The 27,733-nt window shown below is 40.3% G+C and overlaps 2 protein-coding genes across 4 annotated transcripts in view; both read right to left on the bottom strand.

The window, feature by feature from the left end:
- Positions 1 to 4: 4 nt before the first annotated feature.
- On the bottom strand, positions 5 to 16,403 carry LOC126496924 (glutathione S-transferase alpha-3-like; the record flags this gene model as incomplete). The annotated part of the gene is made up of 7 exons (XM_050134608.1): positions 16,256 to 16,403; positions 15,686 to 15,797; positions 9,689 to 9,796; positions 5,589 to 5,640; positions 4,079 to 4,211; positions 2,504 to 2,645; positions 5 to 25 (listed from the first exon to the last, which is right to left on the bottom strand). Coding segments are annotated over exons 3-7 (435 nt in total), but the record flags the coding sequence as incomplete, so codon positions are not given.
- An 8,147-nt stretch (positions 16,404 to 24,550) lies between these two features.
- The window catches only part of LOC126496940 (glutathione S-transferase A6), a 38,368-nt gene continuing 35,185 nt past the window's right edge, over positions 24,551 to 27,733 (bottom strand). For all 3 annotated transcript variants that reach the window (XM_050134654.1, XM_050134653.1, XM_050134655.1), the window contains exon 7: positions 24,551 to 24,883. In XM_050134654.1, coding sequence (XP_049990611.1) covers positions 24,761 to 24,883 — 123 coding nt within the window. In that variant the 3' untranslated portion in view covers positions 24,551 to 24,760. The remainder of the gene's footprint in view (positions 24,884 to 27,733) is intronic.

The raw sequence follows: 27,733 nt of genomic DNA, 5'->3' as shown, positions 1-27,733 counted from the left end.
AATCTTGTCCATGGCTCTTTAACACCTGTGGGATTCAAGATGTTAGTTAGATCTTGAAGACTATCAGCCATCAGAATGGGGCATCCATGGCTTCTTCTGAGCTTCTCAAATCAAATTCCCTTCTCCTGCCTTTTCATGTGTGTACGGAACCCCACACTTTCCTGTCAGTTCTGACTCACGAACAAATTCAAGAAGCAGTGCTTCATGCATTGTTTGGCCATCTGTCCGTCGCTGCTTTTCATACATGTTTGAAACTTTCAGTACTAGCTTCTCTGTTTCTTTCTGCCTCCCTGTTAAGGAAGTGAAACTCTGACATTTGAGGGTGTCCCCTAATTGTACTCTGCAGTCTCTTAGTGGGAAGTGGTGTCACCTGTGTGAATACGCCCTTCACACCTGAGTCAACTGCTTCGGTGACTACATTCCTTCTTGTTCTTCTCTCCCAGTGTCCTTATATCTTACGGCATCAAGAGTAAGCTTGATCCTTTTCTCCTCTGCAACACTAGCTCAGGTTTTTTATCCTAGGCATCCTCCTTCTGCAGTGCTGAAGCAACAAAGAGGTCACTGCGTGTGTGTCTCCAATTAATTTGAGAATGCTAGGGGAAAAATACCATCGTGGAAAGAAGAGTATGTAGGTGGGGTAGGGGAGAAATGAACTCATACAACAAAACCGGAACCACAGGATGCTGAATTCAGCATCATGTAGATGATACCCATGCATTCATATGTTCTTTAATCTAACTAACTAAGTAGGTTTCCTTCCTTCCTCTTTTCCTCTTTTGAAGACAGGGTTTGCTGTAGCCCAGGCTGGCCTCAAACTCACTGTGTACTTAACCTAGTCTCAAATTGATCCTCCATCTTCTACGTCTTGAGCTTGGCTTACATGCTTGCATCACCATGCTTATATCTACCTTTGTAGATGAATGAAAGTCTTTATAAAAATTATTTGAGTAATATGCAATATTTCTTAAGATAATCATGCAATGTTAAAGTCATGAAGAATAAAAAGTTCACCATAGTGCTACCAATTAAAAATAATATGTTATCAAATACATATCATATTTTGTATACCTATAGAAATCTGAATGACTTCTTGGTAAAAGAACCAAATGATACTATAATTTACATGTCTTATTGATCTTCAAGGGGCTTGTTTTTACTGTATAGGGGACAAGCTGTAATGAACAGAGAGCATCTCTTCATGGAATAAATCCTAATCTGTCAGATCCCAAGGGCCAAGAGGGAGAATGTGAGGAAATGGGCATCTATATTATTATCTGCGCCCTGGATCCAATAAACATCAATGAATTCAGATTTGTTGAAGAACGAAGGAAGAATAATCTATTGCTAAGTAAGTTTTTACGGAACAAATGAGGACAATATGAGCTATTTGCTGAAATACCTCAGCATTGCTGAAACCTGCAGAATAAAGGAGAAATGCTGTGGGCAGTGAGGTAGAGGTGACTGGCCTTCCAAAGCCAAATGCTTCTTCCTCTGTCTGCAAGGCTCCTGCCACACTGACATAGATATTCCTTCTTGTTCGGTTTCACCTGACATAGTGTGTTTATAAAACATGGCCTCTTCATCTGTAACTGGATCTCCAAGTAGGATGGCACACATACAACAAACTCACGTACACATGGATATGAAAATAGAACTTAATTCTCATATTCTTGTGCAACTTTCTCTTAAAAAATCGAGAGATGTGTTCCTAATTCTGGCAATCAGTTTTTCTTCTCAACTCCTCACTGTCTCTTCCCTTCTGTGGCTCTGTCAAGATTGTGTAGCCTCTATGCATCCATCCTGAAGCAGTACGATACTCTCCTAATGGGAACCTGTTTCAGGTCTCCCTATACTTGGGGTAGAAGAATAGTTTCTGATGTGTTACCCTCATTTAGATGCCCCAGAGTCAAAAGATTGCAGAGTTCTGTTCAATCAGGTCCAGCCTCTAGTGTGGCTCAGATGCTTACATAGGTCCAAGTTCTAAACGTGACTGTGAAATCTGTCAGAAAAATTCTATGGTGAGTCACAGGAAAATAGAATTTTGTGGGAACATGAAGCCTGCTATTTGCTCTAACTATGTCAATAGCTCTTTATATTCCTCCTTTACACAATGCCTGGAGTGCTTGGGTGCTGAATTAACAACAATGAAGTGCATTGTGGGAGTGAAGACCAACAACCCAAGGACACCCAGACCCTTTTCCTCTTGCCTCCTTTGGGACTGCCGATCTGTTTCTCCCTAAAATCAAGATGGTAAGAACTCTAACCCACAGAATGATGTTGTTAGTAAATAGGACAGTTGAGCTCGGAGAGATCCTCAAGGTTAAGAGTTCATGAATGGCATTCCTTCTCCTAGCAAGCTCACACTCCCACCTGCCACTGAACACACAGACAGAAAGCAGGCATTTTTTTTTTTTTTTTGCTGCAGCTATGTTAGCTGCTCAGATGTCCCTTGAGGATGAATAGACCCTCTGAATGCTCTAAAGTTCAAGCAACTTGTACTCACCTTCTCATAGGCAGGGAAGTAACGGTTCCTTGACTTGTCCTTGATCTTGGCAAGGTTTCCCTCTTTCTCCTCTTTGGGAAGGTAAGGTTGATAGAGAACCATTTCATCCAGATCCATCATACCTTCAGTATACATATCAATGCTGAAAAACAGATGTGTTCTGCCATATCCCTCTTGCCTCAGATTTTATACTTGAAAAACAAAAAAAGGCATTGGTAAAATGGCTCTTCCCTAATGGGGATATGGAGCCCATAATAATAGATTTTTATTGCTGTTTATCAATTGTTTTAGAACTTTTTTTGGAGAGAGGATCTCTTTATGCAGCTTGACTGGCCTGTAGACTATGTAGACAGACTGGCCTCAAACACACAGAATTCTCCTGCCTTTGTCACTGTGTGCTGAGATAAAGGCAAACACCACCACCTCCAGTAACATTCCATTTTGAATGACCCGAAGGACTAGTAAGAAATGCTCTTCTTGTCATCGATTCTTCTGTTAAAATTTGACTCATTTTCTACTTTTTGAATATTACACTTCTTGAACAAAAATAACACATCTATGAACAATCACTCCAAAGGATGTGTTTTTATTGCTCTTTTGTGTTTACCTGGTAATGAAACTCAAGGATTATTGGTGACCTGATGCTTCACTTTTTGAGAAAAAAAAATGTTCCACAGAAGATTTGGTATAAATGGTGTGATTCTAACACAGGAGAGAGAAGCCCTCTCCATCAGCCTTGACAGCTCTGAACAGCCTTCCCAGAAAAAGCTTCATGCAACCCTGGTGTCCCTGTACCTGACTCTATGGGTCACAATCAGCCTGACTGTACGTAGATTCACATGGTAACCTAGGGTCATGACTGTAATTATCAGAACTGGAATATCAGCCCTTTGGAACCTTCTCTTTACTGCTAGTCAAAGATGTAGCATGAATAATAAAAACCCAGAGACAGAAAAGTGGATTTCAACCTGAAAACCAGAAAAGTAAAGCAGTCAAATCACTAGAAAAGTCTTACCTCTACCAAGGCTGGGCGACTGGAAACTAAACAGCCTATGCCTCTCTCTCTACTCACATTTTTTAATTACCTCTAGTACTGGGATTAAAGGTGTAAGCCACCGCCACCTGGATTTGTTTCTGCATTAATTTTGTGTAGTCCAGGGTGACCTTGAACTCACAGAGATTCATCTGCCTCTGTCCCCCAAATCCTGTGACTAAAGGTGTGTGTCACCATTACCTGACCTCTGGTAGCTTTAGCTTTGCCTCTGGTCTTCAGGCAAGATTTATTTATTAAAACACAAATACTACACCACTACACAAAGAGTTTTTCTATGACTAAAGCTATTGGCTAGAATGTTGCTTCTGAAGACTAATCAAACGGAAACCAGACTCCAGCATCTCCTATTCTACAGGACATACCCAAGCCCTCCTATTCTTCCCTCAATTCCATAGCGTTCTTCTTAACTGAAGTCAGTGTATGCATGCCCAAACACCCAGGCATTGTATCATGAGTCCTTTGCCATGGTTCTGTTCATTCAAGATAGAATATAAATATTTCCCAGAGTAAATTCATCATACATAGCTCTCTCCTTCATGTCTTTGCCATAGAGGTTGTATTTGGTGGCGATGTAGTTGAGAATGGCTCTGCACTGAACCAGCTTCATCCCATCGATCTCTACCATGGGCACTTGTTGGAACATCAAACTCCCATCTATCAGATGAATCAAAGAGAAAAAAAAGCATAAGATGTTTATGGGCATATTATATATAATACATACATACACACACATACCACAGACACACATATGTATGTTAATCCATAATCAGACACACTCCTAACTTCAAACCAAATGGTATCTGATGAAAGAACAGAAAATTTTAAAACAATTAATTACTTGATAACTAACTTTTCAATGCATAACATTTATGTATTTTTTTGTTTTCTGTGTCTTTTGTGTCTAAGTTCTAGAATATTATCTTATTGATATTTTTATTTCATATTGACAGTACTTCTGTATTTGTTGCACAGGATGTGATGGTGTGTTTAACTCATGTTCATGTGTATTTTGGGATGAAGTTGAAGGAGGTATAACTGTATCATTAGCTGGTACCCCAAAAATAATAACATGGCCTCAGAGTCTCTGACTGTTCATGACATCAAGAAAAGGTCATAAAGCTGCTTCTGTGTAGGTTTCCTGTGTGTTTTCACTGACACCAAGGGTCAGTGTGTGCTGGGTAGGCCCGAAACCCTCACATATCTGGGTTGATCTTCCTCCTGATCTCTCTCCTCCTTCCTCACAGTATTCTACATGACCTTTCTGTTAATCCTATAATGCAGTATGGCTAGGGAATTTATTTGTAAAACCCATTAGAACTCAGGATAAGTGGCTGACATATTTGCTTCTGGCATCTAGTGAATTTATTGTGGATGGAAGGCTGTTTGGGAACCCAAGCTAACTGCAACAAGCATGGGAAAACAGAGTCAGGCCATTTATAGGGCTTTGGGGGTGGTTTCAGCAAACACAGAGAGAATTTCAGCCCTTTTAACTGAGATATTTACCACATCTGTGATGTGGGATGGCCTTCTGTATGCTGTGAATATGTGTTGTTTTTATTGCTTGATGGATAAAACTGCTTTGGCCTATGACAGGGCAGAATATAGCTAGGCAGGAAAGCCAAACTGAATACAGGGAGAAAGAAGGTGGGATCAAGAGAGTCGCCATATAGCCACCCAAGTAACAATATGCCGGAGCACCACTGGTAAGCCACAGGCCTCATGGCAATATACATATTAATAGAAGTGGGTTGATTTAGTTATAAGAACTAGTTATAGTAAGCCTGAGTTAATAGGTCAAACCGTTTGTAATTAATATTACGCCTCAGGGTCGTTATTTTAAAAGCAGCTGCAGGACTGGGTGAGGCACGGAAAAGTCTCCAGATACAAATGCTCACAGAGACCCATGACATACAATTTACCACGCTTTCATCAATTACTGTCTGATAATTTCCTCCACTTAGATAGGTAATGGCTAGTGATTAAAGCTTCCACCAGAAACCCTCTCGGGGACATTCAGATCTTTGTTCTTACCATTTCTTAACCTTTCCAGATCATCCCGAGTTTTCAGAAACTTTTCTTCAAACTAGAATACAGAAAGAATAAATTCATCTTAATTAATTAATCATTGCATTTCAGGCTTTTCACTTTAATGCCTCCGATCTGAAGATAATATGGGAGAAGGAAGATGTTTTTTAATTTATCAAGGACACAGGTGAACTAATCAGGGATTGTGGGAATCGAGAGCAGATCTTTTAAGAAAGGAGTTGTGGTCACAACACATTGCTTCTCCTTCTTGTAGTCAACGCCGTCTTTCCCAGAACTCTACCTATGCAGCTGATTAAGGCATATGGTATAGGAATGCCAGAGGAAGGGAAATACTGCACAGTCCAGCCAAATGTCCATGGAAAGTCATCATTTCATGAGACTCTTGTTGACATGTTTGCTTACATGGTTCATGCTCACAGTGAGATGGTGTAACAACACAGGCAAGACTTCCTCTGATCGTTTGTAAATTAGAGGAAGTGTATTCTTCTTTAGAAGAATTGTAGGAATCCCAGAGAAGCTAGACAACACAGAGGGCACTAAGAGAGACATACATGGACCTAATCTACATGGGAAGTAGAGAAAGACAGGATCTCCTGAACAAATTGGAAGCGTGGGGATCATGGGACAGGGGAGAGGGAAGGAAAGGGGGTAAGGTGGAGAAAAATATATGGCTCAGTAAAAGCAATTAAAAAAAAAGAAGAATAGTGGGGTGTTTTCAAAACACTCAGTACCTCTCTTGCCTTACAGAAAGCAAGTATTATTACATAATACAGTAGTATTATTGTCAGTGACTTTTTGACTTTTCTGGAGTTTCTGGTTGTAAGATGTCAGGACATCGGGGTTACTGAGCATGCTCCATGGATCAGTTTCTTGTGGATCTCTATGATCACATGGTATCACACTCAGGGCCCCATAAGGAGGGGCAAGGTGGGATGGGCTGGAGTGTGATGTTGATGGTGAGGTTGCTGCTGATGGGTGGGGCTGTAGTGACCATCACGTGTGCACAGTAGATCACTGCCAGAGGATCCAGGCGACTTGTTCTCAGCAGGCTCTTCAGTCACGCTGAGAGGCAGGAGGGGAAGCTGGCAGCACTGCCACTTGCTCTTTCTGCACTGAGCTCACTCTGCCCAGAGGCTTGGAACTCTTGAAACACAAGGCTGCCGTCTGGTTACTTGGGAAAACGATTGACCGTTTGTATAAAGAAAACAGTTTGTGATGGCGCTTCAGTTCTCTTCTGTTTCTTTTAGAAGCTATTAACTTGGACTTAATATCTCGTAAGCGATTAAAATGTCTTAGAAGGTATTGACTTAGCAGGACACTAGCTTCCACCAATCTGAGAGCAAAGAACGTCATTAGAGTTTCTGTTAGGCCTGTAGAATAGCTCCCCTCACCTCCTTGGCCCTGCCTCTCTGGTGTGCCCATCAATGATTTTGAAACTTGCCTTGATTCATGACATTCTTTGTTCTGTAAAACTACAAAACCCAGTAAAACTGCTTTTTTGTGGTAGCAATCTTTGGTCATTTTCATTTTTCTGGTGGTTTGAATAGGTATGGCTCCAATGGACTTTTGTATTTGAGTGCTTGGCCCATAGGGAATGGCACTATTAGGAGGTATGACCTATTTGGAGTAGGTGTGACCTTGTTGGAGTGTGTCACTGTGGGGATGGGCTTTGAGGTCTCATATGCTCAAGGTACATCCAGTGTGGTAGACAGTTCATTTCCTATTGTCTGCAGGTCAAGATGAAGAACCTTGCTCCTTCTCCAGCACCATGTCTGCCTGCATGTCACCATGTCCCATCATGTGATAACAGATTAAATTCTGAAACTGTGAGTCAGCCCTTATTATTAGAGTTGCTGTGGTCATGGTGTCACTTCACAGTAATAGAAACCCTAAGACAATCTTAGAACATGGAGTTTAGGGTAGACTAAATCTGTGTTCCCTGGCAATGGTCACTGGAATGGCTCCAGAATAAACTGTCTCTGATTCCTTTTAAGATGAGAGCTGTGGTTCTTATGCTGAAGTGTGCATCCCAATGGTCAGCACTACGTCTCTCCTTTCATGGCCTGTATCCGCAGGACTGAGCAGACAGGCTGACTTTTCTGGATAATATGAATGAACCTGTTTCATGGTTAACAGAAGGTTTGTACTTTGTCTCCTGCCCATCCCTCTTCTGGAGCATGTATTTGCATTGTAATTACATTAATTTTTTAAGAGTGTATGCTTCAGTCCATTTACTGTTGCTGTGTTGGATACGTATACAAGTAACAGAAAAATATTGTGTTCCTCACTACACCTCTCACTTACTTTTAACAATTGTCAACTCAAGTGACAGAGGTTCATATACACCTCTTCTTTTGTAATCTCTGGAAGGAAATCTCAGATTTCATGTACTCTCACACCCTCTATAACACTGTTTGAATCAACCATAAACTGTGCAAAGGTAATCACATAGGTAATCAATATAACTAGCAGAATTTCAGAATTATTTCTGCATGGTGACTGCCATAGATTACAAAAGTGGATGTGTGGTGGGACATTTAGGAGTGTTCACAAGAACAGTCATTTAAAGTTGAAAACATGGACCACAACATGGAAAAGCCTTTCGTTTGCACATAGGAAGATTGTGCTCCAATAGCTGCTCTCAGGAATGTCAAGAGAACTCATGCCAGAGTGACATCACCTCAGATGAGCCTCAGGAAGACTCCTCAACAGCTGCTCTAGATAAGAAGACATTGTCCTCATAGAGGACAACAATTCATGCATGTCACTGTCCCAGGACTTTCCAGTAGGACAAGGTGTAGAGGAAGAGGATGGTGACTCCAATGATCCAGGCCACCATGGGACTGAGGCTAATGTGTCTGTATAAGTACTGATAAATTGGACATCTTTTAGTGTTTTTGAAGAGTTATTTTTATTCCCTCTCTCATTTCTGGTGTGTGTGTGTGTGTGTTGTGTGTATACATGGAGGCCAGGAGAACCCACATATTTGGACTTGGAGTTCCAGGGGTTGTCACTGCTTGAAGTGAGTGCTGGGAATTGAACTCAGGTTCTCTGGAAGAGTTGCAAGTGCTCTTTGTTTTCTCTTTTTTATAAAAAAATTGTTTTGATTGAACTATATATTTTTCTCTGCTCCCCCTCATTTCTTCTCTCCTCCCCTTCTACCATGGTCCCATGGTCCCCATGCTCCTAATTTACTCAGGAGATCTTGTCTTTTTCTATTTACCACATAGATTAGATCTATGTATGTCTCTCTTAGGATCATCTTTGTTGTCTAGGTCCTCTGGGGTTGTGAATTGTAGACTGGTTTTTCTTTGATTATGTCTAAAAGCAACTTATGAGTGAGTACATATTATATATATCTTTCTGGGTCTGGATTACCTCACTCAATATGATGTTTTCAAGATCCATCCATCTGCCTGCAAATTTCAAGATGTCATTATTTTTTTCCGCTATGTAGAGCTCCATTGTGTAATTGTACCACATTTTCCTTATCCATTCTTCAGTCAAGGGGCATTTAGGTTTTCTGGATTCTGACTATGACAAACAATACTGCTATGAACATAGTTGAGCACATGTCCTTGTGGCATAATTGAGCATCCTTTGAATATATACCCCAAAGTGGTATTGCTGGGTCTTGAAGAAGGTTGTTTCCTAAATTTCTGAGAAATCACCATCCTGATATCAAAAGTGTCTATACCAGCTTGCACTCCTACCATCAATGCAGGAATGTTCCCTTTACCCCACACCCTCTCCTGCATAAGTTGTCGTCAGTGTTTTTTATCTTGGCCAGTCTCACAGGTGTAAAATGGAATCTCAGACTTGTTTTGATTTGCATTTCTCTGATGGCATTTCCTTAAGAGTCTTTCAGCCATTTTAGATTCATCTGTTGAGAGTGCTCTTAACTGCTGAGAAGTTAATTGCTAATGAAAACAATTAATAATTTATTAGAATAAATATGTGGGTAACTTAATAGTTGGCAGGTTTTAATATAGGTCATCCAGGAAGACACTTTGATGGTTCATATGAAGAAAATTTGGTAAAGTCAATTTCACGTTCACCTTAAAATGACTCAGGTCAGAACATACCTCTACTCCAGCTGCAGCCAAGAGCCACCGGATAGACTCCATTCTGCCCCGGCCATCGAAATAGTAAAGGACAGGCTTCCCTGACATGGCAGCAATCAGTTGGTTTTCCTAAACAGGAATGAAACACACCTTATTCTTAAGTCTGTCCTGTCAGGGTCTTTGGACAGCAGCTACACTGAAGAGATGTCTGCCTTCCTCATGGCAGGGTTGGAGACATTCCAGTAATATGTTTCTTGATCAAAATCGTTACCCATCCAGAACCACCCTCTGATTGTGCCAAACCAGTTCAGTGTCTCCATTGGTTAAAATGTGACTTTCTAAATATTATTTTATTTTTCAGATTGGAGGATAATAATGTGTGGGACCCAAGAGACAAACAGAGTACCAGCAAACTACAGTTCACTGTAGACCTCTAATGGTCCCACCCATTACACCCCACTTTTATTTTCTGTCTCCCCTTCTTCCTCCACATCTTGGTGAAGGTCTAACCCAGGCTTTACATATACTAGACAAACTCTATATTCCTGAGCTACTTGCCCAGCTCAGATCCTTTCGGACATGTCATCTTTAATAATCACATGACCACATGAAATGGCTATTTCTCATTATTCAGTTAAGGAAATTGAATATCAGATAACTTCAATGCATTGTTCACAATCACAGCAAACCAATGTTACACATGAAAACTCACAGAGAGGAATAACACCAAGAAGGGTCTGTATCCTCATGCAAGAAGGCTCATAACTGAGCACTCAAGACCCTAGAACATGGCTAGCAGCAATGACCAGGGCAGCAGGCACTGTTCGGCCATTTGGCTGTTAGACTGCACTTAATCAAAAAGCAGAGATTAGGCTTCAAAAATGTGTTTTACCACATGGAGAGTGTGTGCCAAGAATAACTCAGTTGTCCTCTAAATCTGCCGTATTCTGCCAAGAGACATAAATTGCTTGTTTCTTTGGAATGTGGTTTTCTTTTTGTGTCTGCATTTCTATGTGAAAGCAAGAAAAAGAGGTCTTGCTGAGTTCATTTTACAGAATACACAATCAAGTTCAGGGGTGTCCATGTCTGTCACACTGGATACCCTCATCAATTCATCTTCATTTTATCCTAATAAAAATTGCCTAATGGGACTTTTGAAACTTAGTTGCAGTATAAGGCTGTAGAGACAGGTGTCTAAGGCAGCCTGCCAAAAAGGAAGTGCTTTTTCCAGTATGCATGCTTCTATTCAAAACCAAAGATATTATTAATTATGATATTGGTTATCAAAATACGGTGGAAATCATTAGGTGTGTTATGAAATCCACTTTTTAAAGAACTAGAAGAGGATAGAAAGTGTGAGCGTGCAGAAAGAGTTAAGTAAGTGGGTGTGTTTTAGTTAATTGTGTGTGCACTGTGTGTGTGGATACATGCATGTGTCTATACTCATTTGGTCATTGTGCGTGGATAAGGGATCCTGCGGAGTCCGTCAAGGGAATTTGATGCTTGAAGCCATTTCAGATGGCTTGAAGGTAGAACACAGCAAAGAATCAGAGAAAAAGAGCATTGGATTTTGGGATAGATGGAACCAATGAGGTCAGGAGAGTAAACTAAACACCCAGGAGTCACTGAGACCAGAGGCTCCAGTGCTGGACTTGGGGGAATCTCCCTTTCCCTGTACACACTCAAAGATTGTCAGAAAACCTTAACATTTCTTCTTGGAAAGTTTTGGTGTTGTGAAGTTTGAAAAAATATCCTTGTCCTTACCAGCAGGTGTATTTTTTAAAGTATGTGCACTTGTATTTAAATAGCAAACTTCTATAAATATCATCGCTTATATAGAGTAATCCTAAACTCTGACCTTTATGCTATAGAAAGATTGACAGTGCAATCATTCCATCGTTCTTACAGTGTAGAATGTGAATATTTCATGTTTTTTAGGGGCTAATTAGCAGGACGAAAGGGAGAGTGGAGGTCACTTGGCTTCAGGTATTTGATTGTTGGGGACACAGAGCCAAGTGATTTATATCTGCTCACTAATCCTATTACCATTAATAGAGGATCACATTCCATAGTATTTCATCATAATGCTCTCTATGCTAACATTGTCCATTTCCAAACAACAGCCTTCCAAAGGTCAATTCGCGGCCAGAACAAAGCTTACCACTCAGCCTCACAAAGTCAACAGAATGAGAACGAGAGACACTGAATGTTTCAATGGGGTCTCAACATGATGCTCAGTCACAGTGAGTTCTGAGGACTAACCGCCCAGTCTGCAACCACCATGGGAATGGTCCCTGGTGCTCCACTAACAGAGGGTTTCCTCAGGTTCAGAGAGAAACAATACTCTCCCACTCTCATAGCATTTGATCATCAACTTTCTCCTGCTACAGGTCCAGACTTCTCCGGTCCACCCTGGAGCCCTCCCTGAGCCCCATGCTGTTCTCCTCAGGGCCTACTGCCTATTTTCCCAGAGTCCTTCAGCCGAGTCAAAGTTGAAGAAGGAAAAATGGAGTCTCTAGTTCATGAATGCCTTTTTGTGAACAGCTTTTTGGGAACTGCAGGGAAAGAAAGTTTGGTAAAGATTTTCAGTACTTTCCTTTGAAGGCTTAAGAAACTCAGTATGATGAGAAGTAATAGAACTCTATTTATTCCATTAAGACAACTGGCTTCTGTGTATGGTGGTACACGACTATAACCCCAGTACTTGGGATGTTGAGGCAAAAGAATAAAGTGTGTGAGTGTGTGAGGCCAACTATATATATCAGATCTTATCTCAAAATAAAAACAAGAGACAAAGTACAATTTAACTGAATGTCAAGAAAAAAACTTTGAAAAGAAAACAAGGTTCTTTTTTAAGAGAACAAATCTATAATGAGTCCAGTAGTAAATTCACATCTGTGGTGAATCCCAACATCTTGTTAAGAGTGTCCAATGCTTATGAGGTAGAAGGGAGTCTTACAGATAAGCCCATCCATTTAGAGACATGTTGACTCTGTAGATTACTAAACCAGAGTCTCAGTTTCTCATCTGACTATAGAGACAGTTACAGTTGCCCACCTTCAGGGACCAATGACAAATACAATAAATGAATATATATAACACTCATAATACAAGCATTGTACAAGCAGGCTGCCATTGCCCTAAGTCCAAGGAGACGAGCATGTGTTTGAACACATCAGCAACCCCATGTAGAGCAATTGCAATGCATCAGGGAATGAACACTGTCTGATTTGGCTCTTTCCCTGTAGGGTTTTGCAGGTATTCATATGCTTTGTGCAAGCCAGCAGAGCAGAATGCGGTCAAAAGTAACTTCATGTTCCTGTTTCTAGGAACCTCCACCTACAAATTCTGATTCAGGTGGCTAAGCAAGTGACACAAAGGAGAGGGCAAGTCAGCTAAGAGAATGGGGGACACTATCCCTTTGACTGGGGTTGGGTTGCTGTGTGCTAGAAAGAGATGATTTTGAAGATCTGAGATGCTTCTTCATCCCTTCAAATCAGGACCACATTTCACACAAGAATTACTATGCAGCATGTTGCCAGTCTGATCTTCTATAACATCTATTCAATATTTTTTCCCAGAGAATTATTTCCTGTGAATTGTTAGACCTGGTTACTTTGACATCTGGACTTCCAGAGAATCTCACAATCTCTCTTCTATAATAGTCCATTTCCTCCCAGTGGTAAATTCGTCCCATAGTATTGTTGACTTTCACATTCTTACGATCTGTGCATTCTAGCTAACTGTCCGATGCTCCAGTTTTTGTCCCTTCTATTCATGCTTCTCAAGTGCTAGTCTTTGAGAAGTTAGTTTTTTTACTGATCTTCAGCCAGAGCTCAGCATGCTTCCCTGCTGCTGAGACTGGGAAGACCTTGGGCTGTCACAGGCTAAAGATAGGGAATATACATGTGAAATACTCTTGAGTGGTGGAGGTCAAAATCCTCCTCAACATCCTCAAACAGGGAATGAATCCATTTATAGGAAGGGTAGTGTCAAAATGGGTAGTGTTGTGTAGCTATTTCCTCCGAACTAAATTATAGTATTATGAAGAAAAGAACTAAGCTTAGGGGTCTAAGGAAGCTAAGGAAACAGAAGAGTTAAAGGAAGATCATAAAAACTACCAGATACACAAGGCAACTCCCCAGACTGATAAACACAGTCAATGATTGATGAGAAAAGATTGTCTTTAGTGGAGCTTCTGACAACCCAGGCAAGAAGCTCTAGGAGGCAGCTTTGAGTCATTACAAACACTGTTGAGTCACCCATGGTTCTTGAAGTCACCTCAATAAAGTCCTTAGTTCACCAAGCTGGATGTGGATGAGAGAGTTTCCTTCATTTGTCAGTGGTGCCCTATCTGGGGTTAGTAGGTACTAATTCATATCTCCCCAGGAAGGACGCACAACTCACAGTGGTGCTGAGGTTTGGCAACTCTGTCCCTGCCGTTGTTCTGCTGTGCTAAGAGATGCTTGAATCCTACAGAGAGGGTGGCTGGTGATCTGATTAATTAGTGGTAAATTGATAAAAATCCTGACATGTAAAATGAATTGTTTCTATAGCAATAAATCTCAGCTTGGCTTTACTAGCCTACATGGTTTTAGGAGATAGTTGCTGGCAGTGAGAGATGTAGCTCGATGGTGCCAGCTGTAGCTGCTCAAGGATTTTTACTCAGAGACTCTGCTCACTGGAAGCTGGGATACTTGGACTGATGCCCCAGAGAAGGATTTCAGTATATGTCATAAAGCAAAGTTGTAGCTCATAAAGAAAGGGCCCTGTCTTCCACTCAAGGCTCAGCCAACTTCTGAGCACAGTAGAGTAGAAGAACAGGTAAAAAGAATCTACAAACTGGAAAATGGGGAAGGGTGCTATCAAGAGCCATCCTCCTGGCATGACATGGCTGTTGCATACTTGGACACTTGAACCCATAACCATCATGGTTACCTGAACAAAATCAATGCAGTTAAAAGTTGCAGTATGAGAGAGAAGGGACTCCCAGCGTTCCATACCTAATTGAAGAGCTACTGGGAACAGAGAGCTGCTGAGAAAGTGACAAGTCACTTCTCCCTTGGGGGTCACCTTTGGTAGGCTGCTCATGACCTAGTGAACAGTCCACATTTATGTGCATTTGGGAAAAACTAATAGGACTCAATGGGTGGTAAAGCAAGAAGATGCCTGGGAGCTGGAGGGAGATGTAAGTAGACGTGGCATATGGAGTTAAAAAGAGGGAGAAGAAAGGGAGTGGGGAGTAGATAAGGCCAAGATACTTTGTACATATAATGAAAAGAAAATAAACTCTGAAAATCTATTGCCTAAAAAATGTTTTTAGAGTAGATTAAATTGGAGAAAGGGAGTGAGGGGGAGAGGGAAGCAGAAAAAAGAGAAGGAAAGAGGGAGCAGAAAGAGAGAAAGGGGGAGGGAGGAGGAGGACTATTTGGGGCAAGGGAGGTGACTAAGAAAAGAGAAAGGGCAAGAGAGGACAGCAGGGATAAATACAGTCAAAGCAGAATGATGCACTCAATTGCAAGTATTTTAATGAACTCAGTTACTTTATATAGGGAGTGTACACTCACTATTTCTGAAAAAGAAAAGGGTAGTTGTATAATCCCAAGTGTTTGTATGGGTAGAGAGATAGAAATACAAAGAAAGACACACACACACACACACACATACACACACAGGGAGAGAGAAAGAGAGAGAGAGCTGTCTTAACAATAGCTATCCACACATAGTTACATTAAATTCGTAGTTATAACTGTCCAAAGGATTAAAAAGTTAGGCAGCATGTTTAGAGATGCTTACTTTTATACAGAGTTTCCCCATAGTAAAATAGATTGTACATGGTTCTTGATTTCTCTGATATGTGCTTTACAGGGCATATTCCACTGGGTTATAGGCAGATAAGATAGAATACAAGTCAAAACTTGTCAGTGATCAAGGCAAATGTTTTGACTGCAAGCATAATTCATGATCTTAACCAAAATCGCACTCAGCAAAAAATGAGGAGTTCATTTTTCCCCTTACCTATTTAATTCTCCTTGTCCTTATATTCTGCCTCAGCATCCCAGTCCGCAAGTGCAGACTGGTTTCTTCTATGGAGAAAGCAACTCTAGCATCAGTGCCATGCTTCTCTTCCCTGGATGTAATGACAGTTTGTAAGGGCTGTTATCCCTGTTTCTTCCTTAAGAAGTTAATTTGTCACTTACAAGTAAATCCTCACAACCCAATTTTCTAAATCCTTCATTTTTGCATTTCTATAACAATGCATTCAGCAGAAATGAAATCAATAATTCTTAGGCAGTCCTGAAGTACAACAAGCCTGCATAATGCGAGTACAAAACACAAGTTTTCTTGTGCTGAAGTATTTTTAGGTGCTAAAAGTTGTGTGTGTGTGTGTCTGTTTGTATGTGTGTGGATCTGTTTGTGTGTGTCTGTGTGTGTGCATGTGTGTGTTTGTGTGTGTGCCTATGTGTATATGATTATGTGTGTCTTTGTGTGTGCATCTGTTTGAGTGTGTGTCTGTGTGTCTGTGTGTGTGCATGTGTGTGTGTGCATGTGTGTGTATTAGGAAAATTTATTTGATTCAGTACTTACCTTGTGAAAAAGCTGTTCACTCTAAGGAACTCTACAGCATAAAAAAAGATTTCCTGTTGTTTTATAAGCTGTTTCTTAATTTGAATAAGCCCTTCCCAGTTAAAGGGAGAGAATCCAATAAGAGAAAAGCTGCACTCACATCCCCAGAGGCCAGAAGTTTCTATGAGAGAGTAGAAGAAAAGTGCAAAGTCATGCCTGGGTTGCTAAAACTTTGGTTAATGTGTTACTTCTTCAATGCTGCTAGTGGAGACCTTGAAGAATGGAATTCAGACAGATTTAACTCTCTGTGTGTCAGTGAGGATAGACTTCACAAGAAACTCCCTGTGAGGTTTCTGTGCATGGCAGGCAAGGGCTAAAGCAAGTGGGAAATCTCTAAGTAAGCTGGGAGATGCGGTAAAGAAGCTGATGGCACTGGGGAGTGTTTCTGTTGACTGGGCCACCAGGTGAGGAACAGGACAAACAGCTGCATTTCAGACAAGTAGTGATTACTAATAGAAGTATGTCCTAAAGATTGTGGGAATGTGATCATTCTGAAAAGATGCTTCCTTTGAAAGTCACATTGACACGGTGTCCTGGATTTTGCCTTCTCACCAAAAGTCCTGTAGATGTTCTCTGTGTTCGACCAGACTTTTCTGCCTTCAGCTGCTGCTGAGCTTTCTCCGTTATGCTGTCTGGGGTTATTTTCACATTATATGTAGAATGTGCTTCTCTCATGGGCTTTTGCAAGTGTCAAGTACCTGAAAATGGGCACAAAATTATGACCATCGTACCCACTCGGTAAATAATGTCTAACAAATATGAAAGTAAAGTAGTATAGCCAACCCCAAATCATCTATCATTCATGTTCAGAAATTGCCATGTTTTGTAAACTATACTGAAGAGTAAGTTAATAACACGCCCCCCTCAAAGGATAGGGCCAAGACCAATTCTAGGATCCTATAACTATGAATTGAATTTGGAAAACATTCTTTACAAATGTACTTAATTTGTGGAACTTAAGTTGCAGCCACACCTTAACAAACCACATCACACCTTTAATCTAGTGGCAGGTGCCTCCGCAGAAGCAAAAACATACTTTAAAAAGGTGAACTGGTAGAGATAACAGCTTAGTGGCATTTCTACAGATGTCTTTCTTCAATTCGTTTAATGCGCATGGGCATTTTGTCTGCAGGTATTTCTTTACACCACCTGTATCCTTGGTACCCACATGGCCAAGAAGACATAATCAGAACCCTCTTGAATGGAGTTTAGATGGTTGTGAATGCAATCCCTATATTATGGTCACATCCTAACTTTCAGCTGTGCATCAGCTTTGGATACTTGGGACAGAATTAAAGAAATAGGAACCAAGATTGATTCATTTGCTAAAGACATACAGGGCCCTACACTGATTTCTTACAAAGATTGACATCAGCAGTAAATAGAATGATACCAAATTCAAAAGCGAGACAAATAATAATTGAATCTCTAGGTTTCGAAATTGCTAATTCTCAATGCAAAAGAATAATTGGCTATTAATTTGGCAATGTCAGTACCTTTGGAAGACTGGATTTAAAATACAATTAATATTGAATCTCATGATCATAATGATACTTTGATAGGAGAGGTGATTTCCAGAGGCTTAAAGAAAAATTGAAATGTCAAGTGTTTCAATTGTGGCAAACAAAATCACCTTAAAATGGATTGTAAATAGAATGTTCCTAGAAATAATGTTTTTCTAAACATTTCAGAACAACCTTCCTTCATGAATTATGCAGAAGGTACGAAAAAGACAGGCATGGGACTAATGAATGTAGGTCAACAGGGATAAAGGAAGTAACCCAAAGGGTACTCAAAGAAATGAAATCCGGCAGGTGGATGTGTTCCATTTTGTAGAAGGTGGAAAGTTAAAATATGTACACTACACTATTGATACTTATTTAAGTATTCTATGGGGAACTGCTTTGAGTTTGGAAAAACCTGATTCAGCAATCACACATTTACTAGAAATTATGGACTTCATGGGAATACCTGCACAAATAAAGACAGATAGTGGTCCAGCATATGTCTCTAAGAAAATGAAACAGTTTTTTGCTTATTATAATATAAAACATATCACAGGTATACCACACAATCCTACAGGGCAAACAGTTATAGAAGATCAAATCAAACTCTTAAGGATATGTTAAATAAACAGAAAAGGATGACAAATACCCCCCAGAAACAGATTTCATGTCAATCTTTGTAAGAAACCCATGAAGGTTTCTTTTGGACCCTGTATGTCTTTAGATCTCATAATGCTTTAATAACTTTGAATTTTCTAAATGCTAATGAGAATGGAACAACAACCATGAGGAGACATTAGACAGCAGAGTAAACTACAGAATTAAATCAGCTGATAAACCTTAAAGATGCACTGACCTCAGAATGGAAACCAGGATATGTGTTACGTTGGGCATGGGGTTTTTCTTTTGTTTCCACAGGAGTAAAGCTATGGATATTATCAACATTAATGAAGATTTGATTTGAAAAAGAGATATCTCTTAATTAGAAGAGATAGTAGTTCCTCAAACAGCATGGACATTTAATCTACACTAGCATATAAAACTAACAAATGCTTTTCATTTGATCAGATATAACCTGCCAAAAGAAAATCTCCCCAAAATTAGAGTTGGGGAAGGGTTCTGTTTCTGTCTTTTCAGAGGAATAAAGATGTCCAGCTAAGGAATCTGAAGACCTCTGGACAAATGAGACATCTGAAGAAAAAGGACAAATCATCCAGAATAAATGTCCCCCCCAAAAGAGTAAATTGACCTAGTGGTATATCACATTTTTAATGGGATAAAGTTTTATAAATCTTCCCAAATGTTTGTTTCTGCTGTTCTCTACAGACATATAATACAATTTTTTTTTGTAGTTTCAGTCCAATTCAAAATTAAAGCTGGGTTTGGACTTGAGTGTGGCTCTTTCCTTCTGTAAACCCAAGTATGCTTGTTAAACTAAAATCCAAAATAGAATAAAAACATAGAGCATGTAGATGGAAGTGGAGCTAGAAATGATAAATCTAACTGCAGCCATCATGGCCAGTTCTCACTCCGAAAACTAAAACTGAGGGGACTGAGGAGTGTGAAAGCATGTGTATGCATGGGTTCTGTGCAGAGACCAGCAGTGGAGCTCGCGGTAACAGCCTGGACAGAGAGATGGAGAGGGGATGAATACAGAGTGAAGACAGGGCAGACCTGGGATGAAGGTGTGTGATCAGGAAAGACATCCGTGTTCTTGTCCATGCTCCTTCATTGTAACAGCTCAAGGAAGTTCTTCCACATAAATATGTATATACCACATATGTTATTATTTTTCCTTTATATTTTTAAGGCATATATTTAAGTCTTCATACCTTAGCATTTCCTTTCTGGGGTTTCTTAAGGTAAAAATCACCAAACATCACACATTTTTAAGTGATAACGGCTGAGTGGTATTTAGCGGATTCATGGTGTAGGTAAACCATCACTTCTCTCTAGGTCCAGAACAGTTTCCTTGCCATTTACCCGTTTAGTAGTTACTTTCTCTTCCCAGTAGGCTCCAGGGTTTCTTTACATTTCAAGTAAACAGAATACACTACATGGCTGTTCCGTCTTCCACCACTTAGCACATCTTTTCACGATCCACTCACTGTTGCAACATGTATCAGTATGTCATCTTCTATGGTAAGATGATATGTACCACATATATTATTTTTAATCACTTCAGTGCGTCCCTCTGAAACACTGTGGTGATTTTATAAACAATCACCGCTGATTCTCACACCTCAGTAGGTAGCAATGTTTCTTCTTTTTTCTCTCTCTCTCTCTCTCTTTTTTTTTTTTTTTTTTTTTTAAATCAGGCCTTGGAATGGGGCTTAGTGAATTGTACACTCTAACCAAGTGCTCTACCACTGAGCTGAATCCATAGCTCCAAAAAAGTAAAAATTGGATAATGTCATTAAATATTTATTCTTTATTTGTAGTTGTAATCACAGAATAATATGTGTCAATTGCTTTATGCTTTGTTTATATCACATTTAAATACGAATCTCAAATTGTGATAAGTCTCCTAATGTTGTTTTAATGTCTATATTCTTTGGTATGTAGAAATACATAATCATGAGGTTAAGTATATTTATGTGTATCTTCAAAACTGAGAAATTTTATTTAAGGCATAACTCTAGAAATAGCTTGTAGCAAAGTTGGCTTCCCACTGATACAATAAAAGTACTAGATAGAGTCACATTTAGAACCAACTTAAACTGTCCCAATCCGAGTCTATCTCTAACATAGGGTCAGCCCAGTGTGACCAGATGCCCTTTTTTTCTGCCCTGGCATTTCAACTGTTCCTCTGTTTGCTTACTCACGCATAAATACATATATCAGTGGACCAAACCAGGATAGCATAAATGCATGACATAAAACATGGTTAAATAGTAGCAACTCTACTGAAGCACTGTGTAGCTTTTTTTTTTTTCAAAACAGGATTTCTCTGTGTAACAGCCGGGAACTTGCTCTGTAGACCAGGCTGGCCTTGAACTCACAGAGATCCACCCGTCTCTTCCTTCTGAGTGTTGGGATTAAAGGCATGAACCACCACTGCCCAGCCATGTTTATCTTCTTTATGGTAGGTTCAGAGGAATTTCTAAAGTGTCTTCCTGGTACGAATGTATTAGTATGGTACAAATGTATGAGATTTTATCAAATAGTCTCGTGTATGAAATGTGATTGTCCTTGGCCAATTCTCAGGTGAGAGATTGCTGGAATAATGAATGTATGGCGGTTAATATAACGAGAAAAAACTGAAGAGGCAATATTTATTTTAAAACTCTTAGTGATCCCACCCCAGTGGTAGTCTTTATGGCTTCTTGTATTTCTCACAGTCTATGGAAAGGTCTCATGAACTGTAGCAGGCATCACTAAAGGTCAGGACAATTGTAGAGAAATATACCTTTTCTTTATCGTATGACCACCACAGAGTGTACTTCTGAAACCTACATGGAGGAGGCCAGAGATTGTACAGGGCCTCTTGATATATATGATGGAGATGTAGTTAACTGGCAGTGGGTGAGGCACCAGCTGTCACCACCACCACCACAATCAGCCCATTTTTATACAAGTGGAATTATGCTTTAAATAACAATGGATAGTGTATTATAGCAAATACACACACCAAACCCAGTTGCTTACTGTCTTTAACAAATGTTAAGAACTGGGCTACAGAGACAGCTCAGCATTTAGGAGAACATTCTGCTACTACAGAGGTCCTAAGTTTGGTTCCCATCACCTATTGAGGCAGCTTGCACCCATCTTCAACTCCAGCTTGAGGGGCATCTGAGAGCTCAGATCTCAGCAAGCTCCTGCCCTCACATATACAGAGATACATACATATACATAATTAGACATCATTTTAAAAATCAATCTTTTCAAAAGCCGTAGGGGGACTGGAGAGATGACTCAGCATTTAAGAGCATTTGTTGCTCTTGCAGAGGATACAGGTTCAGCGCCCAGCACCCACATGGTGACTCATGACTGTCTGTAATTCCATTTCCAGAGGATCTGATACCCTCTTCTGGCCACCCAACTTCACGCAACACACGCCCACCTTGTGATGGACGGTCCCCTCCAGCCCTCTGCTTTCTGTGCTCTGTTTACAATCCACACCACCTATGCTGGGGACCAGAGCATCCTCATCTTTGTGCTTCAGCCTGCTGTTTGTTCTGCACTACAACCAAAGGCAAAAAGGTCTAACAAAACCAGCTTTAGTATATTTTTATTCTATGTCGATGAGTGTCCTGTATGTGCGTTTGTTTGCCGTATGTGTTCCTGGTGCCCAGGGAGGCCAAAGAAAGATCCAAAGAGCATACTGGTTTCCCCCAGAACTGAAGATGCAGATCTTTGTGGTCACATGAGGCTGCTGGGTCCACTGGAAGGGCAGCCTCTAATTTTAACTGCCTACCCTTATCTCAAGACCCTACCAAACTAGTTTTGCAAGATTTAGAAACAAGAACCACAAGTGTACTTTAGTTTTTTATGTGTTCTGCCTATGAATGTATGCACATGGATGTGCTATGCAGTCTTTGTGAAGGAGAGGGACGTGCTGATTAGGTCCAGCCAACATCGGATAGATGCTCTTCTGTCTTAGCAGCGTGGAAAAGGGGACAGAGCAAAGAACCAGACAGTGAAATTCAGTGACTCCCGTGCCACTTGTGGCTTGAATAGAAACAGAGGACTTATTGGAAGCAGCACTCCCAAGGCCTGGCCTCAGCTCCACATGGTTACACAACTTCTCAAACTGTTACATAACATAGCAAAGAACAGACTGTGCTCAGAAAACTTCCAGAAATGGTCTTGCAAAGTTACATGGTGCAGAGCTATAACTTTTAAATGATTGTTCAGTTTAATTTTATATCAATTTAATTTTTTCTTTGAGAATTTTATACAGGTGTACATTGCATTTTGTTTGCTTTCAGTTCTTTCCTTTCGATCCTCTCTCCATCCCTTCCTCCTACAAGGCCCTTTCTTCCTCCCACAAGGACATTTCCACACTCGTGTTTTTTTGTTTTTGTTTTGTTTTGTGAGCTGCTGATTTTATCCAGGACCAGCAGTGTGGCTATGGGTTTGGAATTTTCCATTGGAATCTGGTGTGCTCACTGTTATGAGCTTCATACACAACTGAAGACAAATACTGTCCCTCCTCGGAATCCATCTGCTGTAAGTCCCTTTCCTAAGACAAGATTAGCTGCTGTCAGGCCCAATTTTGTTCTGGCCCAGTGCAGGCAAATGCAGCTGCTGCAAGATCATGTTTCAAATGCAGTTTTTAATGAAATATATTTCTAGACAACCAGGAGGGATTTCTAAAAAGAAAGAGGTGATACCATGTTTTAAGTATCTGTATTTTTAAATGTGTGATTCAAAGTTTAATTTAATTTTTTTTTCGAGACAGGGTTTCTCCGTAGCTTTTTTTTTTTTTTTTTGGTTCCTGTCCTGGAACTAGCTCTTGTAGACCAGGCTGGCCTTGAACTCACAAAGATCTGCCTCCCTTTGCCTCCCAAGTGCTAGAATTAAAGGCATGTACCACCATGTGGAATGGAGTTTTGAAGTAAAGCCCTGCTATATTTTTATGAATCAGATGTGTGAACCCAGCAAGCAGAGTTTAACAGCATACAGGAAGCTGATGCCCAGTTCTAAATTTCTCACGTAAAAGTGTATCTTAGCTCCGTTGATTGCTGCTGTGATAAAATGCCCCGACCAAAGCAGCTTTAAGAGAGGAAGGGTTTGTTCGGCTCTCAGTTACAGGTTGCAATCCATCACCGTGAGGAAGTCCTCACCCAGGAGCCTGAAGCAGCTGGTCACAGAAAGTCAAGAGCAGAGACAGGACTCCTCCAATGTTTACTACTCAGCCCATCTTCTCTACTTCTAAATGCACTCCAGAACCCAATCCCAGGGAATGGTGTCACCACAGTGGTCTGGGTCTTCACGTAACAATTAACACAGGGCAAACAAATCTCCACAGACATGCCCATGTTTAGACAACCTGTTTAGACAAACTCTTGAGACTCCCTCCCAGGTGACTATAGACTGTGTTGAGTTAATAATTAAAACTAACCATTAGGGATGGAGAAATGGCTCAACATTTAAGAGCACTTGCTGCTCTTGCAAAGGACATGGTTTCAACTTTCAATACCCACATGGTAGCTCACAAACATGTGTAACTCTGATTCCAGGGAATCTGATACCCTCACCATTTTCTGGCCTCTGGGTACCAGGCACACACATGGTACATATACATGCATATAGGTATAATATTCACACACATAAATCAAAATAAATAAATTATAAACAAACATACAAATAAAACCAAACTCTAATCCTCTTAGATGACCAAATATAACTGAAGGGTTTTCAGAGAAATAGCTAATAAAAACTAAAATTTTTATTACTAAAATAATAATAAAATCCCAGACAGGTATTGTGACACACATCCTTAATCCCAGTACTCTGGAGGCAGAGGGGGCATTTCTCTGCGAGTTTGAGGTCAGCATGGTGTACATAGCAAGTTCCAGTACGGCAAAGGTTACAAAGCGAGGCACTGTCTCAAAACAAATGAATAAACAAGCAAGACCAAAATAAAAATAAGTCTCTAAGAAGAAAATAAAACATCGTCACTCCGGGTACTCTAGAATTACAGTCATGACTCTATAAACCTAAGAACATCAAGTGACATTTCTAAACTTGACTCTTTGATAGATGATATGAAAGATGCCAGAACTATAAAACAAGCCACATAATCTTCATTTTTGTATTAATTTTTTTTATTACAGGAAAGAGTTAAGTCAGGAAATTAGAAAACCAATCCCACAGCCTACCCTAAGTAAAAGACTTTTCATTAATCTGTGTCCTGGAGCCCATGGTTTCACTAATACGCATACGTGAGAGAGCTCATTGTCTCAGAGTCTTCAGGATCAGGATGTAGGTGTAGCGCAGGGTCCATGTCTCTTCCTTAAAACTTGAAAATCTTCCTTGTTTTTAGTATGCTTTTCTCATCAACGGGAGGCTGCCTCTGGCTGCCAGGCTGCAGGAACTTCTTTATGGTGGGCATGTCACTGATTCGGGTTTTCAGAGCCTGCAGGAAAAAAAATCGTAGCCTTACAGAGGAACCCAAAGACAGAGGCAGCTTGTAGCACAGCCTAGGGAATCTGAGATCCCCATCAGGTTGAGTATAGCAGCTACAGATAGGCAACGGCAAGGAAAATAAGATGAAGAGGCAGAACACTTAACATGAAGTCCACTAACATTTTGTATGAAGATTTGTTAAGGCTTTGCTGAGTTCCGGCACCTTACAGTCTTTCTTACATTCTACCCTTTGTAGTTAATGACTATGGAAGAATACAAGGAAGAAAACCAGTTTGCCATATATCAACTCAGGGAAAGCTGAGCTGGAACCAAGGACAGGAAATACTGACTAAATATTAACAAATAAGAAAAATAGCTTACTTTGTCATCTGATATGATAATCCCACAAGAGAAATTGAAGAAAGTAAGTAGATACTTGGGGACTGATAATACACCCTTGAATGAAGAGTGTCATGAAAGATAACAGGGGGGAGCCAGGCAGTGGTGGCACACTCCTTTAATCCCAGCACTCAGAGGCAGAGGCAGGAGGATCTCTCTGAGTTCAAGGCCAGCCTGGTCTACAAGAATTAGTTGCAAGACAGGCTCCAAAGCTACAGAGAAACCCTCTCTGGAAAAACAGCAACAAAAAAAAAACCAAAACAAAACAACACAAAACGGAGGACTGGAGAGATGGCTCAGTGGTTAAGAGCACCGGCTGCTCTTCCAGAGGTCCTGAGTTCAATTCTCAGCAACCAGATGGTGGCTCTCAACCATCTGTAGTGAGATCTGGTGCCCTCTTCTGGTGTGTGGGCATACGTGGAGGCAGAATGTTGCATACATAATAAATAAATCTTTAAAAAAAATAAAACAAGACAAAACAAAACAAACAAACAAACAAGAAGAATACCAGGGAAGAAATTGCTAAATTTCTCAAATCACAGGTGAATAAAAGTACAACTGAACAGAACCTTTGCAACAGAGCCAAGACAGCTTTAGGAGGAAAGTTACTGCTACCAGTGTGTACATTAGCCAGTCGGAGAGTTCTCAAATAAATAACCTAATGATGTACCTCACAGTTAAAAAAAAAAAAAAAAGACAAGAGCAAGTCAAGTTCAAAAGCAATAGGAAGCAATAAATATCAGAGCATAAATGAATGGAATCCAAATTAAAAGAATATTAATACATCATCGGCACAGGATTTAGGTTAGTTGGCACTGCTTGTTTAGCATGGACAAAATTCAGGATTCAATCTCCAACACTGAGTAAATGAGGTGCACCAGCACATACCTGTAATCCTAGCACTGGGAAGGTGATGTTAGGAGGATCTGAAGTTGAAGGCTATCTCTAGCTACACAGTGGGTTTGAGGCATTCTGAGGTATTTGAAATCCCATCACAGAACAACAAAATAAATAAGCAATACACATAGACTCTAGCAAATAGAGAGTTGGTTTAAAAATTATGAACACAATTAAAAACTTCAACAAATCTAACAAAAAGGGAAAGAGAAGCCCCAAATCAAGAGTATTAGATATGAAAACAGGGATAGTATAATGGATTAGAATGAAATTACAATGATCATTAAGAATATTTTGAAAAGATATTCCATAGATGAATAACTAGACATGTTATCTACCAAAATCAAATCAAAGAATTGATTAAACAATCCTCAAAAAGTAAAGGTAATTTTGAATCTCCCAACAAAGCAATCCCAGGACTGCATGAATACCACTGCTGAATCCTACCAAACCTTTAAAGATGACTTAACACTAATGCTTCACAGAATGATAGAAATAGAAGGTGAGAGACATTACAACACGAACCATATAAGTTCAGTCAGTGTTACATTTCTGTAGTAGACACTCCTCTGCTGCTGGGATAAAACACCATGATCAAAACAGCTTATAGGTGAAAGAGTTTATTTTGGCTTGTGGTTCCAGATCCATAAGTCTATCATGGTGGGAGGCATGCACTAGGCGGTAGGCATGGTGACCAAAGCAGGGTGCTGAGAGCTCACATCTTTAACCCCAAGAATGGAGAGGGAAAGCAAACTGGATGTGGGGTGGGACTATAAATGCCCAAAGAGCACTCACTCCCCAGTGACATACTTCCCCCAGCAAGGCCACACCTCTTATACTTCCCCAAATAGTCTCACCAACTGAGAACTGATTTTTCAGATATCTGAGGGAGATATTTTCATTTAGAGTGCTATACTCATCTCAAAAACAGATTAAGGACAACACCAAAAATCGAACAAGCAAATGAATGAAGAAATTGCCCATAACTCCTGCAGTACAATTTCTCAATAGACAGAGACAAAAAAAAATTGTCAATAAGTGTTGATGGTGGTATAACAAAGCATTTGGTGTGATTCAAACACCATTTTGCTAGTACAGCTTACCATGAGGCCAGATGACAGGAACTACATTGGCCATGAGTCTGTGAATGGGTGCATGGGATGTGTTTGTAAAATGCACGAGCATCTGAAAAGAATGAATTCCACAGTCCCTCCACACATATATTGGTCAGTTGTTTGATTTTATTGATGGTCTGGCAGATGGGCTGTCTTGTCTACTGAGCCTATGGATAGACATAGCAGCTTCATAACCAAGACTGGATCAAAGGGAGTATCTATTTCCCGCTGTTAGCAGATCCAACAGGCTGGGAAGTAATTGAGCTGGAAGAGTTAAGGGGTTCACTGGGGATTGGAACAGGTGCACATAGCCTACTGCGGTGAATATTTTGTAAGATAGCTAGCCTATTTCTATCTAAGCCAGCTAAGATCAGATGTATGACATGAAATGTGAGTGGTCTTTTCAATCTGAAACCACCATTGTCCATTTGCTTGCCATTCCTCCCTCC

The sequence above is a fragment of the Alexandromys fortis genome, unplaced genomic scaffold, assembly GCF_014885135.2.
Source record: "Alexandromys fortis isolate MF-2015 unplaced genomic scaffold, M_Fortis_MF-2015_v1.1 scaffold_20, whole genome shotgun sequence".
NCBI lineage: Eukaryota > Metazoa > Chordata > Mammalia > Rodentia > Cricetidae > Alexandromys > Alexandromys fortis.
The sequence above is the reverse complement of the archived record's forward strand: the minus strand, read 5'-3'. Positions and strand labels throughout refer to the sequence as shown.